Here is a 24,833-nt window from a genome sequence, read left to right on the forward strand (position 1 = left end):
CAGAACTGTGCTTAAGTACAATACTTGAGTAAATGTACTTAGTTACTTTCCAGCACTTCTGCTGCTTCTCCTGCTCAGTGACTGCAAGTGATGACAGCAAATAAAGAGCCTTGTCCTCTGCTTGGTTATAACCTGGGTTGGTCAACAGCCCCTCAAATGTCTTGATAGGGAGAGTCTAGATTTAAAGTTAAGCAAACAGTTTTACAAATACAAATAGTTGATTTCCTTGTCAATTAGGTGGCGACATAGTGTATACAGTATGACTGTCCGCTTTCAATTAAAGTGGACAGTCTGATATCTGTAATATCAAAGTACAAAAGACATAAGTCATACCCGAGGAGTTTCTGGACTCAAAATCCACCTCATCCCAGTAAAATGCCCAAGCTGTGACAGGGATGCCCATACCCAGTCCTTGTCCTCCTGGGTGACAGGTCTTTTGATTCCATCTGAAATAATTGTATGACATGATACACCATGAGTGTATGTTATATTAAATACGATTCATCTTCACATAATACAATAGCTTTAAACAACATATTACATTAAGTAAATAATTCAAAACAAGCAACAACATCAGACAGCATCATTTGCAAATTAATTACAAACCTTGTGTTGGGGATGGTGCCATCTCACTCTCTTCGCTGATATTTCCGTCCTCGGCATCTTTACCCTCTTCCACACACACTCAACATCAGTGTGGGACACATTTTTTTCTACCCAAATCAGCAGAGCTGCCATATGGTGGAACTTGTCTCAGCCGACTGGGCACTGGCAGCTGCTGTACCTTACTGCCTGTCCCTCAACATGAACCTAACATTGTATTGAAAACAATTCAACCCTCACCCTAACACATCTAAAAGATATTAGCCTAACAATACTTCTGTTGCTAACTTCACTAGCACTCCAAAACATAGCTGGTACATTTGAAGTTTTTCATCTTCGTTTACATCCGAAGTTATAGCAGTTTTTTTTTTTTTTGTCATATCATCTTTAGATGTCAACTAGCTAGCTGGCTTACTGCAAACTTCTAACTCACCTCAACCTTGTAAACTCTCTTTTTCTGTGATACCTGGATGCTATCCTTTATTATTCCACCATGCAGAACAGCTACACTGACCACTCTGTTAGTACTGAAGGAATTTAAACCTTTTTCTACTCTCGCAGGTACCTCACTGAGGAAAGAAGTGATTGTAAACAGGTTCACTGGTTCCACCATTGTCGTTTGTTTTGAGTATCTGACAGAGCATTTGGATCCGGAAATAGTATTTTGAAAGGGTGTTACGTCACACTTAAAGACCGAATAGGAATACATAGATCAATACAGTTGTGACTCTTTGTCAGTCTGGCCAAAGTGCTGAAAAGGAACCTGAGGCTGTTTTTATTCTCGTCTACTGATGATGAGTAATAGGCGGCTCTGGCATTGCAGAGAGCCTTCCTATATGTTTTAAAATTATCTTGCCAGACTAAGCGAGATTGTTCCAGTTTGGTGGAATTCCTTATCCTTTCAAATTTTTGTGATGTTTGCTTTAATATGCAAGTTTGGGAGTTATATCATGGAGCTAACCTCTTATGTTTTATTATCTTCTTTTTGAAAAGGGCGACGGAGTCAGTTATCATTCGCAATGAGCCTGCGGCACTATCAACAAGGTTATTTTGTTACATGTAGTTAAAGCGCATTTTAGCATCTCCTAGTGGTTGCTTTGGAGATTATTGTCAGCTCATTGTACTTGTTCTCTATTGGTTATTTGTGATCACATGGGTAAGGTCGTAGTCTGAGACCGGCCATTTTGATTGAAATTTTGCACAGCAAGGCGCTCCAGAAGTCTCTCTGTTTAATCCTTTGCATCCACCTGTGTTGAACCTTGGAGAAGCTTTGTTTGTAAGTTTATATTACATGTTTTATCTTTATAGATAAGGATTGATGCATATTTTGTTGTTTTATTTAATATTTGGGGAGATTTATAGATAATTACCTAAATCCCCAAATATAGCGCAAACGTTGGTTTAATTGTGTAGTACTAAGCAAGTATTTATATTTCTACACTCTTTTTACTTACATAAATTAAATGTAATATACAAGTAAACAGACGTCAACTTTACTTCCACATCTGAGTCATCATTTAAACCTTTCAGTGCCTAGTACACCTGTTTAGCTATCTGTCACTTCGTGTAGAGCCACGCACGCAAGGGACAGAATAAAGGTTATCAATTTGGGAGGGACTAAAGTTAGCATATGAGGGCTCTGTAGAATTGAGACATGGCATTGAATTCAGTGCTGATGGAATTGCTTCCTTAAATTTAGCTACTTCCGCATCTAACAGTAATACTTTTTCTACCAAACTCAGACCCATTGATTTTCCTAACAATTCAATAATTCCCGTCGTTATCACCAACAAACATAACACTAAACAACATAACATCAAACAGTGTTGATTTTAATAATCTCAGATCTGTATACTCACATAAACCACCATCTGATAATCACCACTCAAGAATACCTTGCCAGTGACCCTGAATATGGCACTTTTAAACGTCAGATTTGTTTTAAACAAGACATTTATTATTAATGACCTGATTTTAGATAATAATATTGACTGTATGTTTTTAAGTGAGACATGGCTTAACACCGATGGACCAGCTATTCTCACTGAAGCCTCACCACCAAACTTCAATTTTTCATATTACCATAGAAAGGTAAAAAGGTGGCGGTACAGCAACCATCCTCTCAGCGTCACTTGGTTTTAAAGACATTACATTTGATGAATACACATCTTTTGAACATCACTCCTTCATTTTTAGCAGCCCTTCTATACTGTGTATGACACTTTACAGACCACCCAAACGATGCACTTCTTTTATTTCAGACCAGAATTACTGTCAATTATCCACGTCAACTACAAATAATTTTTATTTTAGGTGATTTTAACTTGCATGTGGACAATCAATTAGACTCTTTTGCTCCAGAATTTTCAAATTTGCTTAACTGTATGAATTTTACTCAACATGTTATTCAGACTACTCATAACAGAGGCCAGATGTTAAACCTTGTAATAACCTATGGCCTATCTGCTAGTATCTCTTCAGTTGTGGATGTGGGCTTGTCAGATCACCTCTGTTTCTTTTTTACTGTCAATGGTTTTATACAACAGGATATTTCAGAATGAACTTGGGAAACGTTATCTTACTACTGAAGTGGCTGCAAATTTTATTGATCTTTTAGGTGACATTTCTGCAGACATTTTACCCCCCTCGTGATTTCATTGTAGATAATTTTAACAAAACTAAGGTCAAAACTAAGGTCAACCTTCAACACAGTAGTCCCACTAAGACTGAAAAAGATTATCACTAATCCAACAGCTCCCTGGAGAAACGAAAAAATTAAGCAATTAAAAAGGAAATTGTCGCACAGCAGAGAGAAGGTGGAGAAAGAATAATTAACAGTCAATTACCTAATTTTCCATTAACAGCTGAGTATTTACAATAAGGAAATCAAATGGGCAAGACAAGCTCACTATTCAAAATTTATAACTGACCCCAAGATCCTCTTCTCAACCACTGATCGTCTAATTAACCCTGCTTTTACACAGTCTGGCAGTATGTCTTCCAACTACAAATGTAGTTGGAAGACATAATTGTAGTTGGAAGATTTTGCAGTCCACTTCAGAAGAAAAATAGACATTATTAGATAGACTTTACCTCAATTTCAGCATATAAATTTTAACACCCCAGAACCTTTGTTTTTACATGAGGAAACACTTGAAAATGTGTCCTGGTTGATGCTGAGATGCTTGGCAAAGTTATTTCTCAATTAAAACTAGCAACCTGCTTTCTAGATCCCATTCCCACATCCTTTTTAAAATAATTTTATGACGATTTGCTTACCATTGTAAATTCTTCTCTTCAGATGCATGTTTTCCCTACTGCTGATGCCACAAGATTCAATTTTAGGTCCTACACTTTTTAACCTTTACATGTTGCCATTTGGAAACATCATCAGGAGGCACAGCATCAGTTTCCATAGCTATGCTGATGACACACAGCTTTATCATCGCCATCTCTCATGATTATCCAGGGCCAATCGATGCCCTTTTTAACTGTATTCCAAATATCATATTATGGATGACAGAGAATTTTTTTCAGTTCAACCAGGACAAAACTGAAGTCTTAGTTACTGGCACTGAAGCGGTTACAGTGTGGTGGGGATTGTGTTGTTTTTATAGTCCAAAGCACTTTGTGTTACATTGTATTTATATGAAAAGTGCTATACAAATAAAGTCTGATTGATTGAACAATCAATCAATTCAGTCAGTTTTTATTTATATAGCGCCAAATCACAACAAAAGCCATCTCAGGGCACTTTTCACATAGAGCAGGTCTAGACTGTACTCTTTAATTTACAGAGACCCAACAATTCCCCCATGAGCAAGCACTTGGTGATAGCGGTAAGGAAAAACTCCCCTTTAACAGGTAGAAACCTCAAGCAGAACCTGGCTCTTGGTGGGCGGCCATCTTCTTTGACCGGTTGGGTTGAGAGAGAGAAAGAAAGAGGAGGGAGAGAGGGGGGGGGGGACAGAATAACAACAATCATATCAATAACAATAACAGCAACAATAGCTGGGGAAGGAGAAGAAGCCAAATTAGTAACATGCATTGATGGTACATGAATGCATACAGATGGAGAGGAGGAGGAGGACAGAGGAGCTCAGTGCGTCATGGGAAGTTGACTGATATACTACTGTCATATAGAGATCTAGTGAAGACCTTCTTATCTAATGTATAGTCTAGTAATAGGAATTCAAAAGTTGTTAAGTAATGGTCTGATAAGATAGGATTTTGTGGAAAAACTATTAAATGTTCGATTTCAATGCCATATGTCAGAACAAAGTTGAGGGAGTGCTTAAGACAGTGAGTGGATTTATTTACACTCTGAGAGAAGCCAATTGAGCCTAATAATTAGATAAACCAGTGCTAAGGCTATCATTATCAACATCCACATGAATATTAAAGTCACCTACTATAATTACTTTATCTGTTCTAAGGACTAGATTTGATGAACACTCTGAGAATTCAGATGAAAACAGGGAAGGTGGATGGTACACTATAACAAATAGAATTGCCCATAAAGTTTTCCAGGTTGGGTGGGAGAGACTTAGAAAAAGGCTTTTGAATGAATTATAATTAAATGTAGGTCTAGTGTTGATTATTGACAATGTAGCCAGGCTCTAAAGCATGCCCTACTTTATCATCTATTTTACTCTAAATGGGACCATAATTTACAAAATGAACATCATGATGTATTGAAGAAGACAGGAAACTGTTTACTGAGGTAATAAATCAAGTGAGAAATAGGGTCATTTTCTCATAGACTTCCATACAATCAGACTTCTTTTTGGAGCCAGTGGAGTTGCTCCCTGCTGGCCATTAGAGAGAATGCAGGTTTAAGTCACTTCCACATTGGCTTCACTTTTCAGCCTTGGACTTACCAGCTTGCCAGCAAGCAATGGCAGGCACTGACTAGTCCCCACCTGGGCAATGAGAGCCAACACGGTGATGTCACGATGTTGTTTAAGCTCAGCCTGCCTGCCATCATGATGGCTCATTCCTCCTACTAACAGCAGTGATACCAACACTTATCTGTAAACACTGAGAGATCCAGTGGCAACTCTTGTGTTTCTTTTGCTGTGATAAACTGCATTAACCAGTCACACCAAACTCCTCCCAAAAATCCATTAATTTACTGCACTTCCTAGATGACAACTACAGACCTTAAAGTGGTATGAACCCAAAATAAACTTAGATTTTGCTGTGATTAAATAGCAATAAACAAATCAAATGGATGCTGAAATAACTACATCATGATACCGACATGTAGTCTGAATTCATGCTTTGTCAGGTCTGTCTACAGGATGACAAGCAAAAAACTTTTAAAATGCTTATTTTCTGCAGAAGTTCAGACCAGATTTGCAAATATTAGCTGCTCCATCCAAAAATATCATCTAAAGACATAGATGGTTAAGGGACTGTACTTGTATAGCGCCTTTCTAGTCTTCCGACCACTCAAACACTATGAGCCACATTCACCCATTCACACGCTAAATGGGTACAGGGGCTGCCATGCAAGGTCCCTGCCCATCAGAGGAAACTAACCATTCACACACATTTATACACTCATAGCACAGCCATCAGGAGCAATTTGGGGTTCAGTATCTTGCCCAAGGACACTTCGACATGCGGACTGGAGGAGCTGGGAATCGAACCACCAATCTTCCAATTAGTGGACAACCCGCTCTACCTCCTGAGCCACAGCCACCCCACAACACAGCAGTGACATGTTCGAACACATAGATATCTACATACTGTGTAACTTTAGAATTATATAAACTGACCAGCATTTAAGATGTTTATTATTGATGACAGCAGCTGAGAGGGGTATGTGACTCCAGTGTTAGCTCCGGCTAAGTTAGGTTGAGAAGTGAAAGTGAAGATAAATCAATTTTTAATCCCAAAACTTTAAAAAATAAACTCCTGCTGGTAAATGTCTCTGGATTAGAGCAGAATCTGGTGTGACTGCTGTGGTGTTCTGGGTAGTGTTTATTCCTCCAGAAATTATCAGCAGCAGCACCAATATGCTTCCAAGTTCAATATTTTCAACTTGCACAAATACATGAATGATGTGAATTTCAGGTATGTAGGTTGAGGTTTTGCGTTGACTTTGTATCATAGACTGTAAAAAATATGGATGTAATCACTGTGACATCACCCACTGGTTTGCGAACTGCCGTTTTGAAGTCTCGAGTGTAGCGATTTGACCATCACCATATTTGGACGAGAGGGTGGAGCTGACCATAGCTAGCTTGGTTAGCACGGTGCATTTACAATCTATGGTTAACAGTGATAATGCTGATGCTAATGCTAATTTTCGTTAGTGAAAAACAGGCCTAAAACCGTTCAAACAAAACGTACTCACTGGAAAAACTGATCATCCAACTCATTGATGGCTCTTTTATTACAACCAAGTGCTGAACAAGACTGTTTTTAGGTGACCAAAATGTCACAATTAACTTTAGTGAACTGAAAACACACTGTGAAATAACAAATATGACAGTGTCCACAACCTAACAAAATTCTGTTGAGCAACACTTTTTTCTGTCGAAAATACGTCTTTTCTGTTGAGTGACACTTGTCAAAAGTGTTGAATGACCTACCATAAATCAGCCTTTAGCATGTTTGCCAGCAAACATGCTGTTGATATATGCTTTGGAGCACCTTAGGAAATAAGCTTTGGCACAGGTTTGGTGTAAAATGGTGGTTAAAGGTGGGGGATTGGACTTTGAAATTTTGTAGTGGACCATTTAGTAAGCAATTTAGTCACACCCAAGACCCATATTAATTGTCAGGTTTCAACACTTCAGTTTTAGAGCACCCCCACCACCGCAAAAATGCTAAAAGTAATTGGGGGGGGGCGCTATATAGCCGATGTCCCACACCCAAGCCCAATTAAGATACCAAATCAAGGCACATGCTACTTCAAACACTTGCAAAGTTTTGTGAATTTTTGCACATCCTAAAGATCAGAGGGAAAAAATTAAAAAAAGAAATTCTGGGCAGGATGATAAGAGCAATGATCCCACTGAATTTCATGAAAATCAAAGTAATTTTGTTCCAAAATGGCCGCTGACTTTGTGTTGTCAGTTGGTGGCGCTATAACTATGACTCAGTGTTGAAATATAGATGTGTTCAGGCCTGGACTCCAATCAAGCAGGTGAAATTTGTGCTGTCCTCCTTAGGGTGGGATCTCTTATCTCAGTTTAATGTACTTCATTTTTTTTCATGCTAATCTATGATTGGTCAAAATACGTAAAATGATGCTCCAAGGGAGGATGTCCTCCCTAATCAACAACCAGAATATAGTATTGACATCACGCTGGTCCAAGGACAGTTTCCAAATTTCCCCTTCAAATCTCTACAACTGTATTTGGTAAAGTGGTAGTCCAAATCTCCTTTTTTCAGATTTAGCAGTTACGTTTCACTTCTTTTATCGAGCAGTAGATAGCTGCTTCTGTTAGCCAATGCAACATTTGGCTTGTTGTAGCCTGTTGTTAAGCTAATGGGAGAATGGATTTGGACTGGGGGGGTGCAGCAGGACGCCACCGGGGAGTGGCTGGAGCATCCCCGGGCCTTGCTGCCTCAGCTGTTCGGGCTGGACCCTCACCCTAATTTAATCTTAATTAGTTTGCTTGTTGAAGTTACAGTGAGCTGTCTGGACTCACTCATTCATTTTGAATTGATCCAGTTTTTAACTGAGTGGTTGTTCAGTAACCTGTTGATGTGTGATTTGTGAATGAGTGTGCAGGAGGTCTTGCTGCTTGCTTTCTTCATTCGTTTTTAGGCTGAGCCGCATATTGAGTAAAGCTTAAAGTAACTAGAACAAGAAACGTTAACGTGTCAGCTTTGTAGACAATATTTTGTATGTTGTGCATATAGATAAGAGTGTGTAAGTCATGTATTTGATACATGCATCAGTACTTTTTGATGTGAACCCACACTTTTAGATCTGTGAATGTTTTTAGTGTTCAGTCTTTCTTATATTCAGCACTGATCTGTACCTGTATCAGATTATAAGATTTGTGGTACTTTATATATTTTTGAATACCAGAAAATACACAGGAAATGTGTAAATCATGTGATATGTTGTCTGTTTTTGATGAGAACATAAATCCCTTGTCACAATAGAACAATACTATGAATTAGAACTTAATTTTGTTGGTAAAATGACACATCTGGACCACTCCAGGGCTGAAATGAGCACTTCTTTGTTTAGAAACAGTATGTATATGCTAAATGTCTTCAAAAAAGCAACCTTTTCACCACTCAGGGGTTTTTGTTTTTGAAAGCAATTGTTTTATTGGCATATAAAATTGCCCCCCACACCCCCAATTTCATTGGGTGGGGGACAATGATATAGTATGATGCGATTTGTTGTAAGATTCCATATTGGTTTTCCTCCTGTCCTCGCCAATTTTTTGAGTCACCAGCCACCACTGCTTTATATGTAACCAATCAAATTTGAATTTTCGTCAGTTCTGTATGCCAATTTTTGTGAGTTTTCGAGCATCCTAAGCCCCTCAAAAATGCAATGGCATGGGGGAATAATAGTAATAATTAAAGCTGCAAGCAGCGATGGACGGGCCCTCACACCTCACGTGTGTTGGAGGGAGTGGCAGCTGTGGTATCACTATTGGAGGTCTGTTGACACAACTCTGAAATGTCAGGATTATCAGACATTGTGTGAATGGGTAAAATATTATTGCCTGCAGTATATGGTGCTGGCGATGACTCATTGGAAATTGTGTATATATTTGATGAACTATGTGTCATTTAAGTCTCACTTCCTGTTGCACTTAGGCAATACTAAATAAGTTAAATATTAATTCAACAATACATTTACCAAAAGGCAAATAATATACATTTTCATGAATATTTGACATTGCATGTAGGAAATAACTATTACTTCCTGTGTCCACTATGTGGCACTAGACAACACCCACACCCAGACGTCATGTCATATGTATATCATGTGTAGACCACACCATGTAAACTTCATGATGACGTTTGTCACATAAGGCTGAATTGCTGTTGCCATTAGTTGGTGCAATGACTATGACTCAATATGAGCATATATATGTGTTCAGGCCTTGACTCTTATCAAACATGAGAAATTTTGGTAGACTGGACAATATAAAGTGGAGCTATAGTTTAAACACGTTTTGGGCAAAATTCACTGGCACGCCACACAAAGGGTATTCCATGAAAACTAAAAATCTTCGCAATTTAAGATTGCAAAGGTTTGTAGATGTTACCTATCAAATTTGAAGTCGTTTGGGTTAAATTTCTAGGAGGAGTTTGTTAAAGTACATCTGTCGATGGCTTCACTTAATGAAAAAAATGCAAATTAGATTCAAAATGGCAGACTTCCTGTTGGATTTAGGGTATGGCTCCAAGAGGCTTTCTTTTAAGTCTGAAGATGGTACATCTGCCGACCAAATTTTGTACATCTACATCAAATTTAAAGGTTGAGGCTTTGACTTTTCTAGGGGGTGCCCTTGGGGCATTTTGCCTCACCCAAACTGAAGACCCATATCAGATATCAAGTTATACCACTACTGATACATGTGCAAAGCTTTGTGAGTTTTCCAGCACCCTTAGTTCCTAAAATATGCTAAAAGTAATTAGTGGGAGCTGAAAAGCCACGCCCAAGCCCAGTTGTGATACTAATTGAAATATTTACATGTTTGAACATGGGCGCAAAGTTTTCTGAGGTTTTGCACATCCTAAAGGCCTAAAACATGTTCATAGAATGACAACTGAAATCCAAAATAGCTGACTTCCTTTTGTGTAAAAAAAATTGAAAAAACATGTATTATGTTGATAATGATGAATGAACCCACCCAATTTGATGCACATCAAAGAAACTTCCAAAATGGCCCTGCGTTTGGGGGCGCTATGGAGCCTACTGACCACGTCCGAGCCCAATCACTACAGAACTTTGCAATTAACTAAAAAGCTTCACAAATTAGCATCACAAAGGTGTTTAGATGTAACCTACCAAATTGCTCGGGTTAAATGTCTAGGAGGAGTTTGTTAAAATACAACACCTGCCAATGGCTTCACAAATGCAAAGTAGATTCAAAATGGCAGATGTACTGTTGGACTTAGGGTATGGCTCCATGAGGCTTTTTTTTTGAAAATCTGGAGATGTTAAATCTGTCTACCATATTTCATAAATTTACGTCAAATTTAAAGGTGGGGGCTTTGACTTTGAAATTTTCTAGGTGGCGCCCTCGAGCCACTTTGCCACACCCTAAGACCCATATCAGATATAAATTTTGATGCATGTGCAAAGTTTTGTGAGTTTTCGAACACCCCTAGCACCTCAAAAATGCTAAAAGTAATTAGGTGGAGCTATAGAGCTGAGGTGCCACGCCCAAGCCCAATTGTGATACTAATCGCAATACTTACTAATTCAAACATAGGTAAAAAGTATGAGTTTTCGTGCATCCTAAAGACCACAAACGTGTTCGTAAAATGAAAATTGATGCACGAAATCCAAAATGGCCAACTTCCTGTGCGGTGAAAACATTTGAAAAAATATGTCGAGCATGCTGAGCGCAATGAACCCATTAAATTTCATGAACATCAAAGAAACTTTGTTCCAAAATGGCATTTGGGGGCCCTATGGAGCCTGCTCGAACCACAACATGTAAATTCCATGTAAATCAGATGATGTTTGTCACATAAGGCTGGATTTCCTGTTTCCAGTAGGCAGTGCTACACAAGAGGGTCATTAATGCCACAATATATTTAGTAGAGGATGACTCAAATGCATCTGCATTTTCATGAATATTGAACGTTGCACGAAGGAGTTAAATATCACTTCCTGTGGCCACTATGTCATCTTGCTGTATATCATGTCCCTGTAAATTCCATGTCAGTCAGATGATGTTTGTCATACAAGGCTGACTTCCTGTTGTCCATATGTGGTGCTATGACTATGAGTCAATATTGACATGCAGATGTGTTCAGGCCGGGACTCTTTTATCAAGCATGAGAAATTTGGTACAGGTTGGACAATGTACATACAACAACTTCAAGCTCCATGGCGAAACATCGAAGTTTGCTGCATCACCACGACAACAGCGTTCAATGAAAAGTCAAGATTTTGATATCATTGTAAATGTCTTTCGATGACACAGACCAAATTTGAAGTCAGTCGAGTTAAATCTCTAGGAGGAGTTTGTCAAAATACAGTGCCTGCAAATTGCAAAAACTGCGCTAAAATTTCAATATAAATTCAAAATTGCTGACTTCCTGTTGAACTTAGGGTATGGCTCCAAGAGACTATTTTGTGCATCTGGACATGATACATGTGCCTACCAAATTTCATTCATCTACATCAAATTTAAAAGTGGGGACTTTGACTTGATGACTTTGATGAAAACACAAACACTTCATCATTTAGCATCATCATTGTATTATAATTTAGCTGACCAAATTTTAGGTATCTGGTTAACCTGCTAGGAGTAGTTAGTAAAAGTATGGGGCATATAACTTCCTGTTGCTGGTAGGTATTACTGTTGTTCAATATTGTCCTTTACATGTCTTCAGACTGGGACTCTTATCAAACATGTGAAATTTGGGAAAGATCTGACGAGTTACAACAGTTTGTTTTGCAATGGTGAAACACTGAAATGCAACAGCATTGCAAACTCACGTTGTAAACTCACGCTCTTAAAAGTTCAACTGGCTAGGCAGAGAGTGTATAAGCACAGCACTTGTAACTTCCTGTTGCCAGTAGGTGGCACTATGACTATGACTCAATATTGACATGTAGATGTGTTCAGTCTGGGACTCTTATCAAGGGTAAAAAAATTGGCGCAGATTGAACAATATATATTTAAGTTATAACAGCTTTCTGTTTCATGGCAAAACATCAAAGTTCACTGCACTGCCACGGTAACAGCGTTCAATGAAAACTCAAGATTTTGATAACTTTTTATCACAAAGATCTTTAGATGACATTGACCAAATTTAAAGTCTGTTGGGTTAAATCTCTAGGTGGAGTCTGTTAAAACACAACACCTGCAAATGGAAAAATTTGTGAAAAATTGCAAATTAAATTGAAAATGGCCCACTTCCTGTTGGATTTAGGTTATGGCTCCAAGAGGATTTCATGTATCATGGGTCTGGCCATGATACATGTCCCTACCAAATTTCGTTCATTAACGTCAATTTTGAAAAAGGGGCTTCAAGTTTGAAATTTTCTAGGGAGCGTCCTCCAGCCATTTTGCCTCCCCCATGGCCAAGACCCATAAAATATGAAATTCTTCATGACTTCTGACATATGTGCAAAGTTTGGAAAATTTACAAGCCTGTTTAGTCCAATCTCCAATATGATAGATTTTCACAATAACTGTTACAAGAAAATAAATGTATGAAAACCTGTAATGTGCCATACTGTTTAAACCAACTATCTGTTGTAAATCATTTTCGAACCTCAACTGAAATTATGTGGCTCTGTCTTTCTTTCGATTAGTTGATTTGGGAGACATAACTCAAGAGTTTCATGACAGAGCCACAGCAATGCTCAAACCTACCTTTAAATCATCTCAAAAACTTGCATTATTTTTCATTCAAATCCTGAGCTTATGACCTTTCAGTATGACGTCAGAGCTCACCTGAGAACCTGCAGCTCTTTGTGTCTCTGTGCTAGTTTGTGCTGATAGGTTTTTCATAATAAAATTATGACTGAATTTCACAAAAGTCAACAATCAGTTGGACAAGCTGTTACTTATTTACCTTATAAATACTGTTTATGTCATAAATGATATACAATAATAATTCTGCCCTCAATCGACTCATGGAAAGGGGATAGGATTGTTGGGAGTTGGGAGACTCAGCAGCCATATATTTCTCTGTTCTCTATTTCTCTGTTTAGCGTTTTCAGGTTAGACTAATCCATTGTTACTAACTTTTGAGCTAACCCCCTTCACTTTTCCAGCACTTGGGGAAAAAACAGATGTGACTTTTCTTGGTCTTTACAAGCTGCAGCATTTATTAACTGACACACTATAGCCTGTACTGTACATTTACTGCCAGACTGACAACTTACTGCTAACCTCTGCTCCACTCGCATTCACCATCACTTTTCTGCCACTCGCTCTCTCACTCAACCACTCACTCACCCGCTACTAGGGGTGTGCCTGAATACAAATACATTATTCGGCAAAGCACAAATAGTGGGTTTTTTGACAGAATATTTGTTTCATACAAATATTTCAAAAAATTATTTGTTTTCAGGAAGAAAAATAAACCATGTCAAATACCAGCGTGCAGGTCGGTTACATCGCTATCTCAGTGTCTCTCCTCTACTCCGCTGTGCTGTCACATCCACCTGCGCTACTGACACACACTTCATGAACAAGCTTCATGAACAAGCTTCATGAACACTTATTGTAACACTTTAATTTTCTAAAATTAAAAGTGTAATAAAAACAAAAACAGGATTTTTAAGCCTCTGTCCACTTTTATTCGAATACAAATACAAATACAAATAATTTTGCTGCCTCAACAAATACAGATACAAATACAAATACTGGGCTCTCTGCAAATCCCTACCCACTACACACACATATTGGTTAACTCATGTTTCAAAACAGCACTGCACAGAGGATCCCAAACGCTTTTGATTTCTGAATTAATGGATATTTGGTGTTATTTTTGGCATAAAAAAATATTTTTTGGCATAAAAAAATATTTTTTGGCCTGGCGGGGTTTCTCATTGGCCTGGCGACCCACCAGGCCTGTACAATTATAGGGGAAACACTGAAGCAACACCTTGATATTGGTATGGACTCTCTACTGTCCATACTCAAATCTACACCCATGCTTTGAACACCTGCAGGGTGTAGGGAGTGACATGGCTGCTTAGTGGGGTCTCTGTCTATTGAACAGCCTGTTAACATCAGTCATTGTTGTAGGGGAAAGCAAGGAGGTTGCCACTGAGCTAGGCAGTTGAGCAGAGGCTCAGACCCCACAGAGGTGGAGGAGCTGGAGCTAGTGGGCTTGGGCTGATGACTGGAGTCAGGGGGAATGGTATCAGGACTGTCTATTTGTCAAATTAGAACTCATTCAGGTCAGTGGCCAGGCACACACAGAATAACAACAATCATAACAATAACAATAAGTAGCAATAGCCAGGGAAGGATGCCAACAGGACTGCGAAGGACCGTGAAGGCTCGGCCTACGTCCCAGGGTTTCCTGCAAGATGAGAAAGCACAAAGAACCCCGGGGAAGAAGCAAAGTTAGTGACATGCACTGATGTTACATGAATGCATACAGATGGAGAGGAGGAGGAGAAGAGAGGAGTTCAGTGCATCATGGGAAGTCCCCCAGCAGTCTAGGCCTAAGGGCTGATCCAAGGTGACCCTGGTCGGCCCTAACTATAAGCTTTATCAAAAAAAAAAAGTTTTAAGTCTACTCTTAAACATAGAGAGGCTGTCTGCGCCCTGGACCAAATCTGGAAGATGGTTCCACAAGAGAGGAGCCTGATAGCTGAAGGCTCTGCCTCCCATTCTACTTTTAAAGACTGTAGGAACCACCAGTACGCCTGCATTCTGAGAGCGCAGTGTTCTAGTGGGAAAATACGGTACTATGAGGTCTTCAAGATATGATGGTGCCTGACCATTAAGGGCTTTGTAAGTTAGGAGAAGGATTTTAAATTCTATTCTAGATTTTACAAGAAGCCAATGTAGCGAAGCTAAAATGGGAGAAATGTGATCTCTTTTTCTAGTTTTAGTCAGTACACGTGCAGCTGCATTCTGGACCAGCTGGAGAGTCTTTAGAGACTTGTTAGGGCAGCCTGATAATAAGGAATTGCAGTAATCCAGCCTAGAAGTAACAAATGCATGGGATTTTTGGGACAGGATGTGCCTGATTTTTGCAATATTACGTAAGTGAAAAAAGGCAGTCTTTGAAATTTGATTCATGGACATATCCTGATCAAAGATAACTCCCAGATTCCTTACGGTGGTGCTGGAGTCCAGGGTAATGCCATCCAGAGTAGCTATATCATTAGATAATGTCTTTCTAAGGTGTTTAGGGCCAAGCACAATAACTTCAGTTTTATCTGAGTTTAGTAGAAGAAAATTGCAGGTCATCTAGGTCTTTATGTCCTTAAGGCATACTTGGAGTTTGTTTAACTGATTGGTTTCATCAGGCTTCATTGATAAATATAATTGGGCATCATCTGTTTCCTAATAATATTACCTAAAGGAAGCATATACAAGGTGAATAGTATTGGAACTTCGGAATAGTGTGGAACTTCGTGTCTAACTTTTGCCTTCATGGAGGATTCATCATTAACATGTACAAACTGAAATCGGTCTGATAAATAGGACTGAAACCAGCTTAATGCAGTTCCTTTAATGCCAATTAAATGTACCAGTCTCTGCAAAAGGATTTGATGGTCAATTGTGTTGAATGCGGCACTAAGATCTAACAGGACAAGTATGGAGAGAAATCCTTTGTCTGATGCAGTTAGGAGGTCATTTGTGACTTTCACCAGTGCTGTCTCTGTGCCATGATGCGCTCTAAATCCTGGCTGAAAATCCTCAAATAAACTATTGTTATGTAGAAGGTCACATAACTGATTGGAGACTGCTTTCTCAAGGATCTTAGAGAGAAATGGAAGGTTAGAAATAGGTCTATTTATTGGCTAAAATGCCTGAATCAAGAGTAGGCTTCTTAAGAAGAGGTTTAATTACAGCTACTTGAAAGGACTGTGGTACATAGCCTGTTACTAAAGACAGATTGATCATATCTAGTAAAGAAGCGCTAACTAAGGGTAAGGCTTCCTTAAGCAACCTAGTTGGGATGGTGTCTAAGAGACAGGTTGATGGTTTAGCTGAACAAATCATTGTAGTTAGATCAGAAAAGTCGACTGGAGAAAAACAGTCCAAATATATGTCAGGATTTACAGCTGTTTCTAAGGTGCCTGTGTTTGGGGAGAAATCGGTGCCTGTTGAGGGCAGGAGGTGGTGAATTTTGCCTCTAATAGTTAGAATTTTATCATTAAAGAAGCTCATAAAGTCATTACTACTGAGAGCTATAGGAATACATGGATCAATAGAGTTATGATTCTTTGTCAGCCTGGCCAAAGTCCTGAAAAGGAACCAAGGGCTGTTTTTATTCTCTTCTATTAATGCTGAGTAATAGGCGGCTCTGGCATTACAGAGGGCCTTCCTATATGTTTTAAGACTATCTTGCCAGACTAAGCGAGATTCTTCCACTTTGGTGGAACGCCAAATCCTTTCCAATTTTCGCGATGTTTGCTTTAATTTGCGGGTTTGGGAGTTATACCATGGAGCTAACCTCTTACGTTTTATTATCTTCCTTTTTAAGGGGGCAATGGAGTCAAGTGTTATTCGTAATGAGCCTGCAACACTATCAACAAGATTATCAATTTGGGAGAGACTAAAGTTAACATAAGAGTCCTCTGCAGTATTGAGACATGGCATTGAATTCAGAACTGATGGAATTGCTTCCTTAAATTTAGCTACAGCACTATCAAATAGACATCTAGTGAAGACATTTTTGTCTAATGGTGTGTAATCCAGTAATAGGAATTAAAAAGTTATTAAAAAATGATCTGATAAAATAGGATTTTGTGGAAAAATTATTAAATGTTCAATTTCAATCCCATAAGTCAGAACAAGATTGAGGGTGTGGTTAAGACAGTGAGTGGGAGTATTTACACACTGAGAGAAGCCAATTGAGTCTAATAATGAGATAAACGCAGTACTGAGACTATCATTATCAACGTCCACATGACTATTAAAATCACCTACTATAATTACTTTATCGATACTAAAGACTAAGTTTGATAAAATCTCTGAGAATTCAGATAGGAATTCAGAGTATGGACCAGGAGGACGGTACAATATAACACATAGAACTGGCTGTAAAGTTTCCAGGTTGGGTGAGAGAGATTAAGAACAAGGCTTTCGAATGAGTTATAATTAAATTTAGGTCTAGGGTAGATGATTAGGCTTGAGTTGAAAATGGCTGCAACTCCACCTCCTCGGCCAGTGTCTTGAGGAATGTGAGTATTAATATGACTGGGGGTGTGGATTCATTTAAGCTGACAAATTCTTCATGACACAGCCAGGTTTCAGTAAGACAAAATAAATCAATATGATGATCTGAGATTAAATCATTTACTAATATGGCTTTAGATGACAGAGATCTAATGTTCAAGAGTCCACATTTAATTCTCTTATTTTGTTGTACTATTGCAGTAGTGGTTTTAATTTTTATTAGATTTTTATGAATGACTTTTCTTTTGTTTATGCCAAATCTTCTCTGCCAATGCCAAACAGCTTATTCTGCCATTGACTCTTGTTTGGTGTTTGGTGGATTGGATGATTGAAGTTTGAAGAAACAAGACATATTGGCAATTTAACAATTTATTCATTTAACAAACAGGAGCCTCAGTAGCATGTGGAAGAAGCATACACAGCCACAACAGCCTGGCACCTCCTCCTCATGCTGGTCACCAGCCTGGTCACACACTGCTGTGAGATGGCATCCCATTCTTCAACCAGCATTTGTCGCAAGTCAGCCAACGTGGTTGTGTTGGTCACTCTGGCGCGAACAGCACGCCCAAGCTGATCCCACAAGTGTTCTATGGGGTTGAGGTCAGGACCGCTGGCAGGCCATTCCATCCTCTCCACTCCCAAATTCTGGAGGTAGTCTCTGATAAACCCTGAGATTGCCTCCGATGATGACAAGCCTCGTTTTACCAGTGAGGGAGATGCCACCCCACACCATAACACTGCCTCCAGCAGAAGATGTTATTCTATTGGTGCAGCAATCAGCATAGCGTTCTCCGTGTCTTCTCCACACTTTGACCCTACAATCCAACTGCCGTAGGCAGAATCTGGACTCATCACTGAACATAATGTTCCTCCGCCCTATGAGACCGGAGATTGGCTGCTTGCAGTCTGACCCGGATTGCCTGGGCAGAGAGCTGTCGGCCATATCGTCCTGCAAACCTTGACTGCAAATCTGTAGAAAACAGCCTGCGGTACCTAAGTGCTGACAGGGTGAGGAAACGGTCTTCTTGGGGTGTCGTCTTCTTGGGACGCCCACTTCGCGGCCTGTCTCTGGCATCCCCTGTTATATGGAGCTTGGCCTTCACTTTGGAGATGGTACTAGGGCTCACTCCAAATACTGCCTCAATTTGGTTTTGTGGAACACCAACTTGGAGTTGCTCTATCGCACAGGCCCTATCCAGATCAGTCAAAACATGGCATGCCGATGCTCACAGGGCCCATGCCTGCTGGGGGTACCAGAAGCTCAAAACAAGAGTCAATAGCAACAGCAAAATAAGCAGTTTGGCATTGGCAGAGAAGATTTGGCATATTTTTCATGGGCGCAACCCACATACTCAGCTCTGCTGCTCATCCCACAAATGCATGTTCCTTACAAATGTGGCACCATTTAAAAGGGAAATAAACAGGCTTTCCAATGGTATAAGACTTATTGCCAAGAGGCATTGTTACATTAAAGAAATAATCTACCAAACACAAATTTCCTTACTTTTTGTGCTATGTTTAGTTATTCTAAATGCCTGTCACCAGGTTGGATACCCTACAAAATCAGACAAAACGATTTATAGCATGCAGACCAGAAGAGCCTATGTTTGTTTACATTACATGTAGCATTGTAGCATGAGGGAGTACAAAGACATTACTAGGACGAGGGGAGGACATTTCTCTTTGTTTGATAACATTAAAAGCAAAGTTAGACTTGTTGTCCCGACTCATTTTAAAGAGGCGAGAGATAGAGTAAGAGAGAGAGCAAGAGCAGTGGTGCTCAAGCGAGCTAGAGATTGAATGAAGAGGGAATGGCAGTAGCAAGAACAAAGTAGTGAATGAGAGAAATAAAACATTATTTTCTGATTGTTTCACGGTGGTTACGTACTAAAGCATGAGTACACCTCCGTGGGAAGGTGCTGCATTGCTGGATTTGGTGTGAATGAATTCTTTCATGTAACATAGGTGTATGAACGGCACTAAAACAAATTTTACTTTGTTTCACAATCGTCATATTACAATTAATCGTACAAGCAGATACAAACAGCCACAAACAGATACATAACCTCATCGCTATGCAATGCATGAAATGTATCATTATTAGCAATATTATGGCTTTACTTTTGTATGTTTATGTATTGACGCATCGCCCATCTTATATACCATCTAAAAGAATCAAACTCCTCAGTCAGTCTGTTTTACAAAACAGAATTGATGGTGATGGTGTCACATTGTCTTTTTACCCAAAATTGTCCAGAATTTAGTTGTTTTGTTTTTTTAATTTAAATGAGGAAAATGTTTGCAACAGCTGGGACACACCATAAGTAGTCTGCAAGTATGTGTTGTGAATGGAAGGTTCACAGTATATTCTTTTTTTCCCCTATTTTTAGCATGCTGAATAGTAATGGTGTGAAAGAGATCCAGCCCTATGCCTTCAATGGGAGCAGACTGGAAGAAGTGTATGCAATTTTTTGGTGTTTTATTCGGCCTCTTTATTCATGTATTTGTACTTTAACAACCTGCTGGCCGGCAGATTGACTTACTATTATTACAGAAAACATTGTGATTGTGAACAGTGTGATATTTATTAGTATTAGACAGGAATTATTAGTTATTAATAAACATACAATAAACATACATTCAGCACAGTACCTTGCCCCTCATCTATTCTTCATTCTTCAGGTATCTTCACAGGAATGTGGATTTGGAGCGAATAGATGAATTTGCGTTTTATGGCGTAATTCACGGCCCAATTCACTTGTGAGTGACTGAAATGTATAGAATTAGCTAGAATAATGTAGAAGTAACATTGCTTTGTGTTTTTATTTTACTTCAAATAATATCTTTATTTTGCCACTATAGCACATGCTGAGGTTGTGTCACAAAGCTCAGGCTATTCCTGAGAACAGCCTGAGCTTTGTGTCCAAATGAATTAATCTAAACTCTTTGTCTGTGTTTCCAGAGACCTCTCAGAAACCAAAGTTAGCTCTTTGCCTTCAATAGGTATGAAGACCATTGAAAAGCTCCAAGCTAAAAACACTTGGGCCCTCAAAGCACTACCCCCCTTTAGAGCCTTTCTCCATTTACAGAGTGCTGAACTGACCTTCCAAAGCCATTGCTGTGGTCTCAAAAAGTTGAAAAGATGGAGAGGGTAAGTAAGAGAATTGAAAGTGTTTGGAAATATTTTCCCACCATGGTTTCTTTTCCTTGTTTGTTTGTCCTTTACATACCAGACTAGGCCCCAATGTAATAAGTACCCACAAAAGCTGTGCCATCCTAGAGTGATTTAAATTAAATCAATGCAGAGTTCATTTTTAATCTTGTAATGATTTTATATTTACACATTTGATTGTGAGGGTTGAGGGGCAAACAAAAAACTATTAGTGGGCACCAGCAGCAACTCCTGGCAATCATGATTTAGGTTAAATTAGCTTTTCTAATTGTAATATCAAACCCTAACCAGAAGATCAAGATATTGTGATTGCTGATTGTTTGACGCACTGATTATTACAGGCTTTGATAATTTTTCCTACCATGAGTAAGGCAATATTGGTTTTCACTGTTTTTCAACCTTCACTAAATAGTGTTCATAATATTAATCATTATTATATCAAATTCTGCTCCTTTTGATCTAATGTAATGTTCTTGAAATTCTCCATTTATTTGCATACTCTCATCTTTTGACAGTGAAATTCTCTATTGTTTTTGTACCTGGTTCTGGTTCTGTACTTAAGTATTCTACCGGATTCTATTTACTTAGTTTATCTTTTTTAAATGTGATATACTTGTTTACAATTAGAAAAGCTAATTCACCTTAATTTGCCATTGACCTTAATTTGCTGCTGGTGGCTGACTGTTTATTTGTGCTGGTGCTGCCTATGAATTTTATCTGATTAAGGTCTGAGGAGTGAAATGCCATGAACAAAGTGAATACAAGTGATCAACAATTGTATTCAAGTTTCCCAGTCTTGTACTCTAGTAGTGTGATAATGTACTGGTGTAATGTACTGGTAGAAAAATAACTCAATTTCCGAACATAGTGCATATTGATGGAAGTGTAATGTGGTCACTTTCGGGTGTGGAAGAACATAATATAATATTTATACATTTGCATGCATATAAAAATTTGTTGTTGTCGATTTTCTAATGGACCCTTTTGTCAGACATTTTGACTCATCAAAGCAGGGAAAACACAGGTGGTATTAATAACAGTAATGATGCCTGCACTCCATTTAGGTGAGCCAATTACTGGGCTTGGTACTGTGCATGCTCACTTACTGACATGGCTTACTGGTACACTTAGTTGAATGGAGACATCATTATTATTATTTACACCTGCTTTGACAAGTCAAAATGCCTGCCGTGAAAGGAGTCTATTAATATTCTTATCATCTGTGTTCAAGACACTCTGAGGCCGTTATTTGCAACTTGACCAGGACTGCTTTGGGAAAGCAGCATGAATCTTCTGCAGGTTTCTCTCGGAAAATCTATGAACATCTAAGAGACAGCTTCGATCTCCCAACTGCTGGCAGCACAAGTCACAATCATCACTACAACAGCCCCATTTGCCCAAATGAACAGTCTCAAAATGAGGGTTTGTTTAATGTTGAGTTATCTGAAGAACATTCCCATGAAGATTTTGACTTTGCACTGTGTAATGAACTTCACACAGATGATCATGGACTCTCATGCAGCCCTGTCCCTGATGCCTTCAACCCCTGTGAGGATGTGATCAGTCAAAGCTTCCTGAGGGTGTTGGTCTGGGTGGTCAGTCTGTTAGCCATTTCAGCCAACTTCCTGGTGATGATCATTCTGTTAACTAGCCGACAGAAGTTGTCCATTACCCGTTTTCTCATGGGTCACCTGGTGTTTGCAGATTTTTGTATGGGGATGTACGTGCTGCTCATTGCATCTGTCGACATCTACACACGCTCCCATTATTACCACTATGCTATTGCCTGGCAAACAGGAACTGGCTGCAATCTAGCAGGCACATTATCAGTTTTCGCCAGTGAGCTATCTGTTTACACATTAACTTTAATAAGTTTTCAGCGCTGGCACGCCATCTTCTACGCAATGAGGCCAGACAGAAAATTGAGATTACGCCATGCAGTTGTGTTGATGCTCATCGGCTGGTTGTTGTGCATAATCCTAGCACTGCTGCCAGTGATCGGTGTGAGCAGTTACCAGAAAGTGAGCATCTGCTTACCTATGGATACTAAGACAACTGCTGCATGGGCATATGTGGTCTCTGTCCTGATGGTTAATGTCATTGCTGTTATAGTGGTGTGCTTATGTTATCTTCACATCTACTGTATGGTGCACACTCCCCAGCACCAGTCCAGCAGATGTGATACCATCATGGCCAAACGCATGGCTGTTCTCATATTCACCAACTTCCTCTGTCTGGCTCCCATTTGCTTCTACGGCTTGTCTGCAGCTCTCCACCAACCATTGATCACCATCACAGATTCCAAGGTGTGACTTCTTCTTGAACCCTAATCCAGAATTTTTTCTATTTAAAATAAAGGCTGATGTGTGTGTTCTTTGCAGGTGCTGCTGGTGCTGTTCTATCCTCTCAACTCTTGTGCACACCCATTTTTTTATGCTATCCTCACAAAGGCATTTCACCGAGACATTCTGATGTTGCTGAGCCGGATGGGGCTATGCCAGCAACAAGCACACCTCTATAGAAGCCAATTTGTCAGTATTAATCCCCACATATACAGAGAGACAATGTCTGCCATGCAGTCCAGCACCCACACCATGAAACATCCAAAATAATCACCAGGTTACAAGATACCTGAACATTGCCTTTGAAATTTTGTTAACATTTTTTCTTATTGTAGTAGATTTAAAAAGCACCAAATACCAATTTACAGATTATTAATTATTAATTATTTAGAGCCCAACTATACGCTATTGCATAATTTGTCCATCAGAGAGCGCTGCGACTACACTGTAGGCAACACACTTAACAGCTCAGCTTACCACTGCAGAGCAGAACCTATGTCTGTTATGTATCTTCATGGTAAGGTGTTCATTTGCAAGTGGAAAACATGATCTAAATGATAATAAACCACACCTCCTCATTTCCCCTTATTGTATAAGCTAAATAAGCCTGGCAGCAGTCATGTCAGTCATGCCTGGTTTTGCTACAGTACACTAGCCACCACAGTCAGTCACCTCCTCTCATACAGGACAGCAGATGAGTGCTGTAAAACTTATTGACAAACTGTTTTATTTTTATTTGTCAGTAAGTATCAGTCAGTAAGAGTTCTGGCGAGTAAATAAGCAAAGGCCCTATAATTTTCTCTCATCAGTATAATGCTCACAGATGCTGTAAAACACATGCTCACAGTTTATGTGTTGCTAAACTAGTAAGCCAGTAAGCTAGCTGCTCTCATGGCGGTAAACTGAAGATAGCTAATGAGTTGTTAAAGTACAGCGTTGTACTCATTCTACCTATTCTAGTAAATTATTCAAGTAAGTATACCCGCGACTTGCATTTCAGCAGAAAAGTTATACTGGTAGTTTATCTTAAAAGTTTAAAGCTTAGACACAGGGCTTTTTCTGAGTTACTCCAGGAACTGTGCCAGTTCCTAAGCTAATGTCTGATCATCACATAACAGAAGAAGTCTAGAATTGGTAATAATAAAGGGATTATTAGGAAATAACTGTATATAAATAACAACAGCAACAATGATGATAACTAGAGTCAGGTTTACTGTTGCAGTTGTTGTTATGTTTTTGACAATAAGCCAAATTTATTTTTCAACTGCATAATGTCCAACTGAGTACATATCTTGTATGGAACTCAATAACTAAATGTAAGGGATCCTTATAAAATGTGTTTATGTTACATGTTTCTGTTAAAAAATGAATATCAGCCGATACGTTGTCAGATTTTTTTTTCAAATATCAAAATTGCCATCAGCCTTAAAATCCTGTATCAGTCAGGCTTTAGTATTAATCTGTAGGTAAAGATAGCAAAAAGTTTAGCTGTCAGCTGCACGAGAAAGGAAAGTAGAAATGCGTCTAAAACTGCACAGAAAATGTAGAGATAAGCCTAACTCTGAGGTAAGAAAATAAAGGTGTCAGTATGTTTGAAATGAAGAGCTTCTCAAATCTATCTGCATCTGAAAGTTTGGGCCCTGAGTTTGTGATGCATAATATTGT

The 24,833-nt window shown here is 39.0% G+C and overlaps 1 protein-coding gene across 1 annotated transcript in view; it reads left to right on the plus strand.

Moving 5' to 3' along the window:
• The window catches only part of LOC121885093 (thyrotropin receptor-like), a 37,675-nt gene extending 13,189 nt beyond the window's left edge, over positions 1 to 24,486 (plus strand). The window contains exons 7-11 of the mRNA XM_042394234.1: positions 20,045 to 20,113; positions 20,337 to 20,414; positions 20,617 to 20,805; positions 22,058 to 23,132; positions 23,208 to 24,486. Coding sequence (XP_042250168.1) covers positions 20,045 to 20,113; positions 20,337 to 20,414; positions 20,617 to 20,805; positions 22,058 to 23,132; positions 23,208 to 23,438 — 1,642 coding nt within the window. The 3' untranslated portion in view covers positions 23,439 to 24,486. The remainder of the gene's footprint in view (positions 1 to 20,044; positions 20,114 to 20,336; positions 20,415 to 20,616; positions 20,806 to 22,057; positions 23,133 to 23,207) is intronic.
• The last annotated feature ends 347 nt before the right edge of the window (positions 24,487 to 24,833 follow it).

Source organism: Thunnus maccoyii, chromosome 19 (genome assembly GCF_910596095.1).
Source record: "Thunnus maccoyii chromosome 19, fThuMac1.1, whole genome shotgun sequence".
NCBI lineage: Eukaryota > Metazoa > Chordata > Actinopteri > Scombriformes > Scombridae > Thunnus > Thunnus maccoyii.